At 42.1% G+C, this 14,349-nt stretch overlaps 1 protein-coding gene across 1 annotated transcript in view; it reads left to right on the top strand.

Annotated features, from left to right (window-relative positions):
• The first annotated feature begins 2,297 nt into the window (after window positions 1–2,297).
• kif5c (kinesin family member 5C) overlaps window positions 2,298–14,349 on the top strand; it is a 35,252-nt gene continuing 23,200 nt past the window's right edge. The window contains exons 1-3 of the mRNA XM_055878540.1: window positions 2,298–2,892; window positions 9,826–9,913; window positions 10,026–10,099. Coding sequence (XP_055734515.1) covers window positions 2,767–2,892; window positions 9,826–9,913; window positions 10,026–10,099 — 288 coding nt within the window. The 5' untranslated portion in view covers window positions 2,298–2,766. The remainder of the gene's footprint in view (window positions 2,893–9,825; window positions 9,914–10,025; window positions 10,100–14,349) is intronic.

The raw sequence follows: 14,349 nt of genomic DNA, 5'->3' as shown, positions 1-14,349 counted from the left end.
TACTATTTTCTACATTGTATAATAATGGTGAAGACATCAAAACTATGAAATAGCACATGGGATCACGTAGTAACCAAATAAGTGTTAAACAAATGAAATTACACTGCTCAAAAAAATAAAGGGAACACTTAAACAACACAATGTAACCCCAAGTCAATCACACTTCTGTGAAATTAAACTGTCCACTTAGGAAGCAACACTGATTGACAATAAATTTCACATGCTGTTGTGCAAATGGAATAGAAAACAGGTGGAAATTATAGGCAATTAGTAAGACACCCCCAATAAAGGAGTGGTTCTGCAGGTGGTGACCACAGACCACTTCTCAGTTCCTATGCTTCCTGGCTGATGTTTTGGTCACTTTTGAATACTGGCGGTGCTTTCACTCTAGTGGTAGCATGAGACGGAGTCTACAACCCACACAAGTGGCTCAGGTAGTGCAGCTCATCCAGGATGGCACATCAATGCGAACTGTGGCAAAAAGGTTTGCTGTGTCTGTCAGCGTAGTGTCCAGAGCATGGAGGCGCTACCAGGAGACAGGCCAGTACATCAGGAGACGTGGAGGAGGCCGTAGGAGGGCAACAACCCAGCAGCAGGACCGCTACCTCCGCCTTTGTGCAAGGAGGAGCACTGCCAGAGCACTGCAAAATGACCTCCAGCAGGCCACAAATGTGCATGTGTCTGCTCAAACGGTCAGAAACAGACTCCATGAGGGTGGTATGAGGGCCCGACGTCCACAGGTGGGGGTTGTGCTTACAGCTCAACACCGTGCAGGACGTTTGGCATTTGCCAGAGAACACCAAGATTGGCAAATTCGCCACTGGCGCCCTGTGCTCTTCACAGATGAAAGCAGGTTCACAATGAGCACATGTGACAGACGTGACAGAGTCTGGAGACGCCGTGGAGAACGTTCTGCTGCCTGCAACATCCTCCAGCATGACCGGTTTGGCGATGGGTCAGTCATGGTGTGGGGTGGCATTTCTTTGTGGGGCCGCACAGCCCTCCATGTGCTCGCCAGAGGTAGCCTAACTGCCATTAGGTACCGAGATGAGATCCTCAGACCCCTTGTGAGACCATATGCTGACACATGCACATTTGTGGCCTGCTGGAGGTCATTTTGCAGGGCTCTGGCAGTGCACCTCCTTGCACTAAGGCGGAGGTAGCGGTCCTGCTGCTGGGTTGTTGCCCTCCTACGGCCTTCTCCACGTCTCCTGATGTACTGGCCTGTCTCCTGGTAGCGCCTGCATGCTCTGGACACTACGCTGACAGACACAGCAAACCTTTTTGCCACAGTTCGCATTGATGTGCCATCCTGGATGAACTGCACTACCTGAGCCACTTGTGTGGGTTGTAGACTCCGTCTCATGCTACCACTAGAGTGAGAGCACCGCCAGCATTCAAAAGTGACCAAAACATCAGCCAGGAAGCATAGGAACTGGTCTGTGGTCACCACCTGCAGAATCAATCCTGTTTTGGGGGGTGTCTTGCTAATTGCCTATAATTTCCACCTTTTGTCTATTCCATTTGCACAACAGCATGTGAAATTTATTGTCAATCAGTGTTGCTTCCTAAGTGGGCAGTTTGATTTCATAGAAGTGTGATTGACTTGAAGTTACATTGTGTTGTTTAAGTGTTCCCTTTATTTTTTTGAGCAGTGTATTTAGCCTTGATTTAATTTTTTTTTGTGGCTCTGGAAAGTTACTGTATGCTACACCTGTTGCTGGGGTTTAGTCTTCAGAATCCTATATACCTAGTAGTTATCCTTCACTGCAGTCTGTACATCTGTCGTTCTGCCCCTGAGCAAGGTAGTTAACCCACTGTTCCCGGGGCGCCGAAGTTGTTGATGTCGATTGTGGCAGCCCCCCGCACCTCTCTGATTCAAAGTGGTTAGGTTAAATGCGGAAGTCACATTTCAGTTGAACGCATTCAGTTGTACAACTGACTAGGTATCCCCCCCTTTCCCCTAAAATGTATTCCTAACGAGATCAGGAGTGAGGTTGTAGTGTAGGCTAAAACAGGCTTTTTGGCACTAGAGTCCTCTATGGGACACCACAGACGGCCCATCATTCACAGCAAACCCACTAGAGGGGAACATCGAGTTGTGTGATTAGCTTTCATGGAATGGATCATATTGGACCATCAATTCCATTTTACACAGAAATGTATGTTTTTATGGTGATGTTTAAAAATGTAATCTACCTGTATAACACTTATTTACAACACATGCAAAGTAAAATTATCTTTACAATCTCTTGTTTTATATCGTTTATCAATATGATTTGAATACTCCTCCCAGAATACCATAGAAGTCCCGTTCGGGCTGAACGCGCGTTTGGCTACGGTAACATCAGCATCCTCACCATCACTGGGGTGGACCAAGGTGGGATTGACAGCATTAGAACAAGGAGCTTCAAATTGGTCGATGCTGGTCCTGATGCAAGACGCATCGGTGAATACGGGAAGTCTTAAGCTAATGTTTGACCACGAAAAGGGGAACTCGCATTCAAATCACCGCTATCAAGCGATAGCAGCCAGACCATTCATCAATCTATTCTTTTCCTTTTAAGCAGGTAACGTTAGACTAGAATTCAGCCTAGCGCCAATCGTTTAATTGACAGGAATGTCGATCGAGATTGAATTTCAGCGAATGACAATGGAAAGAAGTGCTTAATTCCATCTCAGTAAAATTGCAGTTAATTTCACGGTAGTTAGCCTAGAGAAAGTTATTTGGGCATTTCTGGTTGGAAATAACCTAGTGCTGTGGACATGGCGGATGCTGCTGAGTGCGGTGTAAAAGTGATGTGCCGATTCAGGCCTTTAAATGAATCGGAAACCAACAGAGGAGACAAATACATCCCGAAATTCAAAGGCGAAGACACGGTGGTAATAACGGTGAGTAAATCTTAATAATTTTATATATATATATATATACGCCTAATATCCATGGTGTAGTCTACATACAGGTGCCTAAATTCACTCAAATTCAGTCTGACAAAATAAATGTTGATGTGCAAGGTGATCATAAACATTGTTTTATACGAATTAATAAATAGGCGGTTAATGGGCATTTGTTTTGCAGAATAATGGTGGAAATGGCAAATAGTGACCAATATTTTGATCAATGATTCGTGTACTCTGCTATCAATGGAAGCGTCTCTCCAATTTGGGTCTGGATGGTTCATGATCGAGCTATAGGGGCATAATTATCCATGATGTACGCTTGGTGTCAAACTACCAAACCAATAAATAGTACGCTGTGAATGTTTATCTATACATCATCATCATTAATTCAGTTTGCCTAGTAGTGGTCAATGGTCACCGAATGGACGGTAGAATTCACACCTTTCCCCCAAGGGTCTACGAGTCTGTAGACTGTCAGTGTGTGCTGTCATCAATGGCATTACCAACCTACTACGTCATCAACGTTAAATTGAATTAAATTTACCATCTTCGCTGTAGATTAAAATTAACTTTAATTGTATCTTATGTTGTATCTTATGCTTAGTCATTTCAATGTCATTACATTTCCATCCTGATGAGAAAGCTATGGTCTCATAGCTTACAGCACAACAAGAATAATTCCTTAATGTCCCTTCATCTTTTTGCATACTTTTCACTTCACCCCTACCTACATGTACAAATTACCTCGACTAACCTGTAACCCCTGTATATAGCCTCATTATTGTTATTTTATTCTTTTACTTTAAAATATATATATGTTTTTATGTTAAGGGCTTGTAAGTAAGCATTTCACGGTAAGGTCTACACCAATTGTATTCGGGGCATGTGATAAATAAAATGTGATTTGATTTGATCTCAAAGGTTATTCATTTTAAGGTAAATCATAAAACAACCTCTCTGAAAGAACAAATAAAAGTATTCTATTGTCAGTACATGGAATAAAATGAAAACACGGGCTCATGTTTGAAATCAGAACGAGAAGTATCTCCCTCCCTCCTTTGTAGTGGCCACCCTAAATCAAGGTTTGATTCTATTGCTACTACAGCTAGAGGCTCCCAGCATGAGGCCAGTCAGAGTCTGCATGAGTGGAGCCCATTACAGGGGAAACAGCCTAGTTTGTCTTAGTTTGGCCTGTCTAAACCCATAGAGACATCATCATTGACCGGACAGTAATTGGAATGGAAAACCTATGTCCTCCCAGGGAGGGGAAGGCAAAAGAGGAAATGGCCATCAGAAGAGAGAACTGCTGGCTGAGTGAGTTTAAGTAGCGTAAATAAGGACAGTTTTTTACCGGTAATGGAAAAAGGGAGGGGGTTGCGAAGAAGCTGATTGAAGCATTACCTAGAACATCAGACGTGTGTGTGTCTGCGGTGTGTCTGTGCGCATGTTTAATTTCCCAGTTAGTGCTGGAATAGAGCCTGTGTTGGACTGATAGTATTGTGCCACACAGAGGGTTACGATCCCCAACAGTGCAGGATCTGAACCTCAGATCTCAATGAAATGTTGAAATGTTTTACATTGCACACTTGGGATTCGGGAAAAAAATAGATAGTTATATCGAGATATTATTTTTGACGATATATTGGATCGTTTTGACAATGTCGCAATATTCTTTTTGCGCTAGTTTGCTGTAGCTGCACCATAACGCCAATACTTTTCCTTCATAGCTTGTTCTCCATCTTGTTTTTAAATCAGGAGCCCATTTGTTTTCAGCACTCTTATTTCCATGACTGCTCAATATGTTTAGAACATCAAATCGCAATGAAATCACAGTATCGAACCGCAACACATATTGTATTAGCACCTAAGTATCGTGATGACATCGTATCTTGAGGTCCCTGGTAATTCCCAGCCCTATTACACACCCTTATCTTAAGGCTAATATCGATCTGGGATTTTATTTCTTTTTTTCATAGGTTAGAATATATATACCCTGTTATTGTTCCAAGTTATTGGGTTACTCATCACAACCTTTACGCTGGAGGATCGGATCCAGTATGAACAGTTGTTACAAACTGTGGACACAGTAGCTTAACACATGCACATATATTATAGGCCCACTGTGACTGCATTTAACTGAACTCCCCTCATTATGGACTGTTAAATAATGAATCAGTTTGGAACCCATGCAGAGCAAGGCAGGTTCCCTTTGTGCTGACACGTCCGACATTAGTGTTTGCCTTAGCCCAGGGGAAGGTGTGGGGGTATGGTTGCATAAAGCCAAACCAGACAGAGGAACATTAATGCATGGATCGTTTGTAAAGGGGGAAGGGGAAAGTGTTAGGTAACAAACACACACATTTAGGCCTACTCTTGTGCTTTCCATCTGTTACACTAAATCAGATAGAAATATATTACATATTTACTAGAAGCCTAGAGTAGATCTACATATCATGCAAAATAAAGCAATGCACCATGTATTCCTCTTATTCTTGCCCTGACATTTAGATGTATTGATTTGCAGCATCCTTTCCATTTTGTAACCTACAGTAGTCTAATTGCTTATCAGAGAGAAGCTGATGATTTCATGCACATAATTACAAAGCTTCAAACAGCCATATACTGGTTGCGAAATGAACCGGGGCACCTGGCACCAGACCCTTTTTAAAGGCACTTAAATCTTTTGTCTTGCCCATTCACCCTCTGAATGGCACACATACACAATCAATGTCTCAATTGTCTCAAGGCTTTAAAATCCTTCTTAACCTGTCTCCTCCCCTTCATCTACACTGATTGAAGTGGATTTAACAAGTTACATCAATAAGGGATCATAGCTTACACATGGATTCACCTGGTCAGTCTATGTCATGTTTTGTACACTCAGTGTACATTTTGGGAGAAATCTCCAAATCCTCATACTCTTTGAGGCTGGGGGGGCTCTGCTGTGTGTAATAGATTTTTTTGTGACTCTCCATTAGAGTGAGGATTAAATTGCCTGTGAAATCTGTAATTGGAAAAAGCACAGCAAAACACAATTTATGACTCTGTCCCTTTGATTTAGTTTGATCCTGTGCATGGTTGATTGTCAATGTTCACATACAGTGATCTTTATCAATATGTTGCCAGGATAAGATCTGTGATGTGCTGCAATAAGGTTAACCTCTCAATCTCTGTTTCTTTTGTGTGGGGTGTGGGTGAACACATGAACATATGGGGGTGGGGCAGGACTGGCTTGGGTTGAGACATTCAAGTCACCGATTTAGACAAAGCCCCACTACAGAATTCAATGGTGAAGGTGCATAAAGATGGAGGAGTTCGGATATGACGTCATTGTTTTTAGCACTACCAACAGAGTTGTTAAACTACAGTGCGTGACATGGTTCAATGTGCCAGCAAATCAGCACAATCTACTTTTTAGTTTATTTTTAAAATTCCCGCTGCTGGAGCTAGAATTTGGATCATGTAAACTGTGCTAATTACGATACAAAAAGACATTAACAGAAAGTAATGTACAATATGGCAAACTGAGCAAACGAGTGCATGGGGGCCGCCATCTTTATGCACCTTCGCCATTATGCATTATCACCTTACCCAAATTTGATTTTATATGAGTAGTAATGGTGTTTGACACCATGCTTATTTATACAAATCAATACTACGAGCCCTTCCCAACGATGTAGAGTTAAAAAATTATAATAAAAAGAAAATGTGTAACACAAGGAGTAAAATACACAAGAATGGAGCTATATACAGGCAGTACCAGTACCAGATCAATGTGCAGAGGTACAAGGTAATTGAGGTAGATACAGTTTGTACATGAATGCAGGGTAAAGTGACTAGGCATCAGGAAGATGAATAATAACAAGAGTAAATTCAGAACAGAGTAGCAGCAGTTTATGAGTGTAAAAGTGTGTGTGTGTCTGTGTTTGTTTTGTGGCGGTATGCGTGTGTGTGTTATGTGAGTGTGTGTGCATGTATGTAGTGTATGTGTGTGGGTTTTGTGTGAGAGTAGTGTGTTTGTGTGTGTGTGTGTGTGTGTGTATATACATGTATAGTCTTATGAGTGTGCATAGAATCAGTGCGGAAAGTCAGGAAAAACATTTATTTAACAATTTAGCAGTCATATCATGGCTATTTAAGAATCTTATGGCTTGGGGGTAGAAGTTGTCTTTCATGGACAATGCACTGCACATGTTACTGGCTGCTCTCTCCAGCAGCACTTGTTTAAGTTGACACAACTTACTACTATAGCCTCAACCTGTTTTAGACAAACATATACAGTACATCACTTTTTTATTAATGTGCACAATAATGATGTATTAGATTACAATGTGTAGTGTATTTATTAAGGAAATAGCATGTTTACAGTATTAAGATAACAAGCCCAGCCTTGTTTCAGTTCTATTGCTGTCTCTGTGTGTATTTATAGAGGTGAAATATAGCTGTGTCTTTGTTTGGTTGAGATACAGGGCCGTGGCTGGAGTGATGCGATGCAGCTGAGTCTCTTGGGTAATTTTGTCTCCATGACGATGTATGCCGGATGTCATTAGAGATGATTGAAAGGGGAGCAGGAGGTCACAGGCTAGAATCATCGTCGCCAATTACAAACACACAGACCAACACACCCTTTACAAAGAGAGTGTATGCATGGTCACACATACAAGTGTATTTCTTTCCTACACCTGCTCTCTCTCTCTCACTCTCTCTCTCTCTCTCTCTCTCTCTCTCTCTCTCTCTCTCTCTATCTCTCTCTCTCTCTCTCTCTCTCTCTCTCTCTCTCTCTCTCTCTCTCTCTCTCTTTCTCAAAAGAAGTTAGGTACAGTATACACTGCTAAAGACATCCCTCGTCAGGTGGTTCTCCAGCATAATGATGTGCACACAGTGAGAGCATGTTCATTTAATAATGCCTGAGACATCATGCAGTCCAAAAGAGCAAAGGCCTTGGCCTTCCTTTGGGACAGCACATCAATTATTGAGAGGTCTAACATGGCATTTAGAACATGTATGTGTGCCTGCCTGCACGTGCGTGTGTGTGTCCACGCATCATTTATTGAGCTTGTGGAATAGTGTATGTGTGGTCACATGCGTTTGTAAATCTTGCAGACTGCTGCAATACTGCTATGGGTTTTCAGGCTTGGCTGAGGTATTGCTCATAAGTCATTTAGAACACATGGAGTGTATTGAGCTGTGAGGTGAATTTATGGGAGACGTTATGATACAATTTAATTCCATATTGAAATTTTATATCGACTAACCTGTACTCCCGCACATTGACTCAGTACCCCCTGTATATAGCCTCGTTATTGTTATTTGTTGTATTTGCCGCATGTGACAAATACAATTTGATTTGCTTTGAAACGTTCTCGTAAAAAGACATTGAAATTGTTGAGAGTGGCTACCTTGTCTCTTTTAAATGTTTGGTGGTTGATAACCTTCATAAAACACACAAGCAGTGCCCTACGATTGCTCAAAGGATCTTGCTGAACAAGAGATTACGACATAGCAGGCCGCCTTCCTGTCAGCGAGAGAGAGAGAGAAGTCTACAGCACTCAACAGCAATCATGTTTCCATCCTCCTCCTCCATCCGCTGAGGGACACCTGGAGCCGGCCGACATCCAATCAGTGCAGGCCTCTCCCTGTGGGATGCAGTTTCCATGGCGACCGGGTCATTGTTGGAGCGACAGCTCTCTCTCTTTACCGCTGTTCGGGTTGACCCCATGCCTGCGCTATAAAGGCCTGGAAAAAAGAAATCGCTCCTCTGTCAGAAAGCCGGTCCAGAACAAAGAGAGCCAAACATAAAACAAGCCACTTAATAGCCTCCTTCGGTTGGGCTTGAATCAAACTGGACCACACACTGATACACAGGTGGTAGTGGCAGATAATGTAATGTGTGGGGTCTTTGTTTTCACTGGACCAGGCTATCATTGTCACATTGCCGCATGTTGGTTCATATTGATTGATTTCTTATTGCCTTTTCACCATTAATTCAGTCAGTGTGATAGGAAAATAGTGTGGTAGGAAAACAAGATGACCTTATTTAAATATATATATGTAGCTCCATTATCTTTTCTACATACTTTATATCTTGTTACAGTCATTTAAATTTACACTCTAATCGTTTTACCATCCAATTTCTTATTTTTTTCTTATTTTTTGCATATTTTTGAGTGGTGGCAAATTAGTATAGGGGAAGCATCGCACAGAACCTAAATATTTAGTGCTAGCCCTCAACTTCACATTACTCTCTGATGTTGGGCAATAGCTGTACCAGAGTTTCAAGTGCATTGTTGTATGATCTTGTTTATTTATGGTCGCAAACCATCTGTAACTACAACACTGATCCACAACATTGATCCATGTAAAATGTATGCACGCATGAATGTAAGTCGCTTTGGATAAAAGTGTTTTCTATTATTATTACAAAAGTATTTGATTAACAGAAAAGTATTTGCTTGTCTCTGTCTCCAAAGCAACATAATAACCTCCAGGCCCATAGTGTAAGGTTGAGACAGGTGACCTGTCCTGTATTCTTGTGACAGGAGAACTGATCCGATGTCAGGCCAGCGTTGCCACGGCTCTAACCTCAGAGCAGGAGGTGACTGGTTTAGTGTGACACCTGCTAGACTGACTGACTCTGAAACAGATCTAGAGAGAACAAGGTCACCAGAGTCAAAGCACCTTGCTTCATGTAATACAGACCCGATTTGATCACCTTGTCAGATTGTCAGACCCAGCTAGCAGTCAAAAGACTTTGAGAAACAGTGAGAAACAGCCTGTGATGAAAAGTGTTCAACTTCCATTCAGTTTTGTTGATATGAAAATATCTCCGGGCATTAGCTTGACAATGATTTCTCAGCGGCAAATGAAAGGTGGAATGAGATGGGGACTCTCTTGACAGAGTTACTTCCTCCTTTTTCCATGCAGGGCAAGCCTTATGTGTTTGACCGAGTCCTGCCACCCAACACAGCCCAGGAGCAGGTCTACGATGCCTGTGCCAAGCAGATCGTCAAAGGTAAACGCTGTGCCCTATACAGGCCAATTATCTCACATCCTCACGGTCGTCATGTGAACTCAGTTTCAGGCCTATTTTGAAAGAGTTAGCCCCACCGTGTTTTGTTTTGCAGATGTGTTGGGTGGCTACAATGGAACCATCTTTGCCTATGGCCAGACCTCGTCAGGCAAGACTCACACCATGGAGGTAAGTCTGGAGGACATTTTGAGTCCTCATTGGGATTTGCGTGAGAACCAAAGAGATTCCGTCAGAGATTAGATTAAGGATAGCAGTATTGAAAATGATATACGTAATCACAGGACATGTGAAGCTACAATGCAAGTGTGGCCATTAGCAGCTAGTTTTAAGGAGCTTTACAAGACAGCACGACCGAGAGGCCCATGGAACATGAAACTGTATAAAGAGGAGACAGAGGTGCAGTCTGGAAGCAGGGTGAACCTTTGGCCTCACTGCCTGCATCATCTGTAGAGGGTCTAGTGACCCATTGACTGAGCAGGGATTGACTGGGTTTAAGCCGTTTCCCTCAGTCATAATCCTAACATGGGAGAGAGTCGCACAAACATGATTTTTACAGGCGGATCTGAATTGTACAGTGGTTACTACTCAGGCGGCAGACACTTGAGATTTCGCTGACAAACACATTTGAAGCTGTATCTGTCAAACACGTTTGTTTCATTAAAGGGAGGTGCCAGTCAGGCAGCATTCAAACAGACACACAAAAATATTAATATTTTCAGTAAAAAATCGTGCTCAAGCTTGTGAGAAATGTAATTCCTAATTCTCCTCAGATGAGAACATTATCCAACAGTCCCTCCCTCCTGCTGCGTCTTCCTTCCTGGCATACCTTTATTTAGCCCGATTGCCTATGCCAGACGGCACGCCAAAATAGCAGCGAGGTGCTTCTCTGCTACAGTTCACACGATGTGCCGCCATGCGATTACACATACAGTATAGCCTCCTATTCAGCTGCAGCCGTTCCCCTGGTAACAGCCCAGAGATTCTTCAGCAAGCTTGAGGATGAAATCGAAAAACATTTATACCATCATTCAGATCCACATGTTTCCTTACCAGGTGATGGAAGGGCGGGGAAAGCGATGTTGGCAATATGATTAGCTTCCATGCAAGCTCTGTCAGCCTGACCAGAATGTAAAACTATCCCTGTTATGTGTTTCATCTAAAACGCTATTATACATCTCCCCATACCTAGAATCAAATTACAGTTTGAAGGACATAGCAGCCCTGAGGCGAAGGGCAAACGGTAATAGTCCATTGCAGAGTAAATTATTGCAGAGACAATAACATTTTTAAATTGCAATTTGGCTGTTTAAGGAAGGGTCAGACTGAATTAAATGGGGATTGGGATGGAGATGAGAGGACTAAATTCTTGAGGGGATACAGGCTGGCCAAAGAGTCTGTAATGAAACCCCCTTGAGGTCCCATGTATATTTCATTTTAATATGAGGACATAGGAAGACTAAGGGTGTTTATGAAGACTAAGGGTGTTTTCACACTTGGTCCCTTTTAAACAATTGTTTTTAACTCATCTTTTGAGGTGGCCTGAGTTCGGCTTGCTTGAATTCCTCTGTCCAGTTCCTTTTTTTAGGTTAATGTGAACACAAAGCTCCCCAGGTTCAATTGTCATAATTCCCGCACCACACACTAGAATCCTGCAATACCATTTCCTCTGCCATGAACCCTCACATTGGTGCCACAAAAGAGAGAAGATGATAATGTGAAGGTTCGCAGAAAAAAACGTGTGCTGTTTCTGGATAGTAATTAGCCATTTTCAAGGATGCTAAAATATGTGTCCAGTTGTTAGGTCAGATCATTTTTTTGCAATATGTGGTAAAGAGATATGTGTAAAGAGAACCGATTCATAAGCCGTTTATTCTCTTGTGGGATTTGAATAGTGTGAGAAGAAAACAATATATTTGGTGAGAATCCACAGCATAGGGTACAAAATCAATTCTAGCTCTTAAAGGAACAGTAGCCTAGATTGGATGTATTATAGCATTATTTAGTCTGTAGTTATTCTTCTACTACTTATTCTGTTACCAATAATATTTACATGTTAATAGCATCTTCTGGTGGCAATTATGATGTTTAATCTTTTAACTAAATGCAATCTATTAGTTTCCAAAATGTAAGGTACTTTAGAACTAGGTGATAAGACGTTCTGATGGAATGGATTGTCCTGCACTTTGTAAAAACCCAGAGTGCATTGATTGAATTATATAAACATAGAAGACTCGGACTACAGAATAGGTGAAGTGAACTGGCAAAAGAGTTGAGTCCTCATTCAAAGTAAAGGGCAGTGTGAATGCAAACCGAATTCTTTAGCTTTTATTTTTTACCCCAGAGTTCACTTTAAAGAGGACTGAGATCGGTTATTTTAAAGAGGACTATACAGTGCATTCAGAAAGTATTCAGACCCCTTGACTTTTTGTTACATTACAGCCTTATTCTAAAATGTATCCAATTGTTTTTTTCCTCATTAATCTACAGACAATACCCCATAATGACAAAGCAAAAACAGTATTTTTTGTTGTTCTTGCTAATTTATAAACATTTTAAACAGAAATATCACATTTACATAAGTATTCAGACCCTTTACGCAGTACTTTGTTGAAGCACCTTTGGCAGCAATAACAGCCTCAAGTCTTCTTGGGTATGAGGCTACAAGCATGGCACACCTGTATTTGGGGAGTTTCTCCAATTCTTCTCTGCAGATCCTCCCCCAGTTCTGTCAGGTTGGATGGGGAGCGTCGCTGCACAGCTATTTTCAGGTCTCTCCAGAGATGTTCGATTGGGTTCAAGTTCGGGCTCTGGCTGGGCCACTCAATGACAGAGACTTGTTCCGAAGCTGCTCCTGCATTGTCTTGGCTGTATGCTTAGGGTCGTTGTCCTGTTGGAGGGGGAACCTTCGCCCCCAGTCTGAGGTCCCGAGCTCTCTGTAGCAGGTTTTCATCAAGGATCTCTCTGTACTTTGCTCCGTTCATCTTTCCCTCGATCCTGACTAGTCTCCCAGTCCCTGCCGCTGAAAAACATCCCCACAGCATCATGCTGCCAGTACCATGCTTCACCGTAGGGATGGTGCCAGGTTTCCTCCAGACGTGACCCTTGGCATTCAGGCCAAAAAGTTCAATCTTGATTTCATCAGGCCAGAGAATCTTGTTTCTCGTAGTCTGAGAGTCTTTAGGTGCCTTTTGGAAAACTCAAAGTGGGCTGTCATGTGCCTTTTACTAAGGAGTGGTTTCCGTCTGGTCATTCGACCATAAAGGCTTGATTGGTGGAGTGCTGCAGAGATGATTGTCCTTCTGTAATGTTCTCCCATCTCCACAGAGGAACTCTGTAGCTCTGTCAGAGTGACCATCGGGTTCTTGGTCACCTCCCTGACCAAAGGCCCTTTTCCCCCGATTGCTCAGTTTGGCCGGGCGGCCAGTTATAGCTCTAGCTCTGGTTCCAAACTTCTTCCATTTAAGAATGATTGAGGCCACTGTGTTCTTGGGGACCTTCAATACTGCAGAAATGTTTTGGTACCCTACCCTGGATCTGTGCCTCGACGTAATCCTGTCTCGGAGCGCTACACACAATTCCTTCGAACACATTGCTTGGTTTTTGCTCTGACATGCACTGTCAACTATGAGACCATATATAGACAGGTGTGTGCCTTTCGAAATCATGTCCAATTAATTGAATTTACCACAGGTGGACTCCAATCAAGTTGTAGAAACATCTCAAGGATGATCAATGGAAACAGGATGCACCTGAGCTCATTTCAAGTCTCATAGCAAAGGGTCTGAATACTTATGTAAATAAGTTTCTAAAAATCTGTTTTCATTTTGTCATTGTCTGGTATTGTGTGTAAATTGATGACGAAAATGTGTATTTAATAAATTTTAGAAAAAGGCTGTAACGTAACAAAATGTGGAAAAGTAAAGGGGTTTGAATACTTTCAGAATGCACTGTATCTGGAAACACCCTATGAGGGTTAATGCTGAATGATTTGTCCTCTGTAAGAGCTTGATAGCAGCCTGTGATAAACTTCTGTCGCTACTTCACATGAGGTTGGTGGCACCTTAATTGGGGAGAACGGGCTTGTGGTAATGGCTGGAGCGGAATCAGTGGAACGGTATCAAATCCATCAAATCCATTCGCTCTGTTTCAGCCATTATTATGAGCCATCCTCCCCTCAGCTGCCTCTACTGCTGAGCAATGAGCAATCCAACATTGGAGTAACCTGACAGAGAGACTGAATATTTGTTGGGTTGTTTTAAAAATACTCTCACTTTTCCTTCTTGGGTCAGATGTATCATTTTCTTCACATATATTTTGTGAGCAGCGTATTTTTTTTGCACAAGCAGTTTTTTAAAATATTGTCATGTTTTGGAAATGTTGGATGTTGTTTGTTAAAGATCTTGTGTTCTCCATCTCAG

The sequence above is a fragment of the Salvelinus fontinalis genome, chromosome 23, assembly GCF_029448725.1.
Source record: "Salvelinus fontinalis isolate EN_2023a chromosome 23, ASM2944872v1, whole genome shotgun sequence".
NCBI classification, from domain to species: Eukaryota; Metazoa; Chordata; class Actinopteri; order Salmoniformes; family Salmonidae; genus Salvelinus; species Salvelinus fontinalis.
The sequence above is the reverse complement of the archived record's forward strand: the minus strand, read 5'-3'. Positions and strand labels throughout refer to the sequence as shown.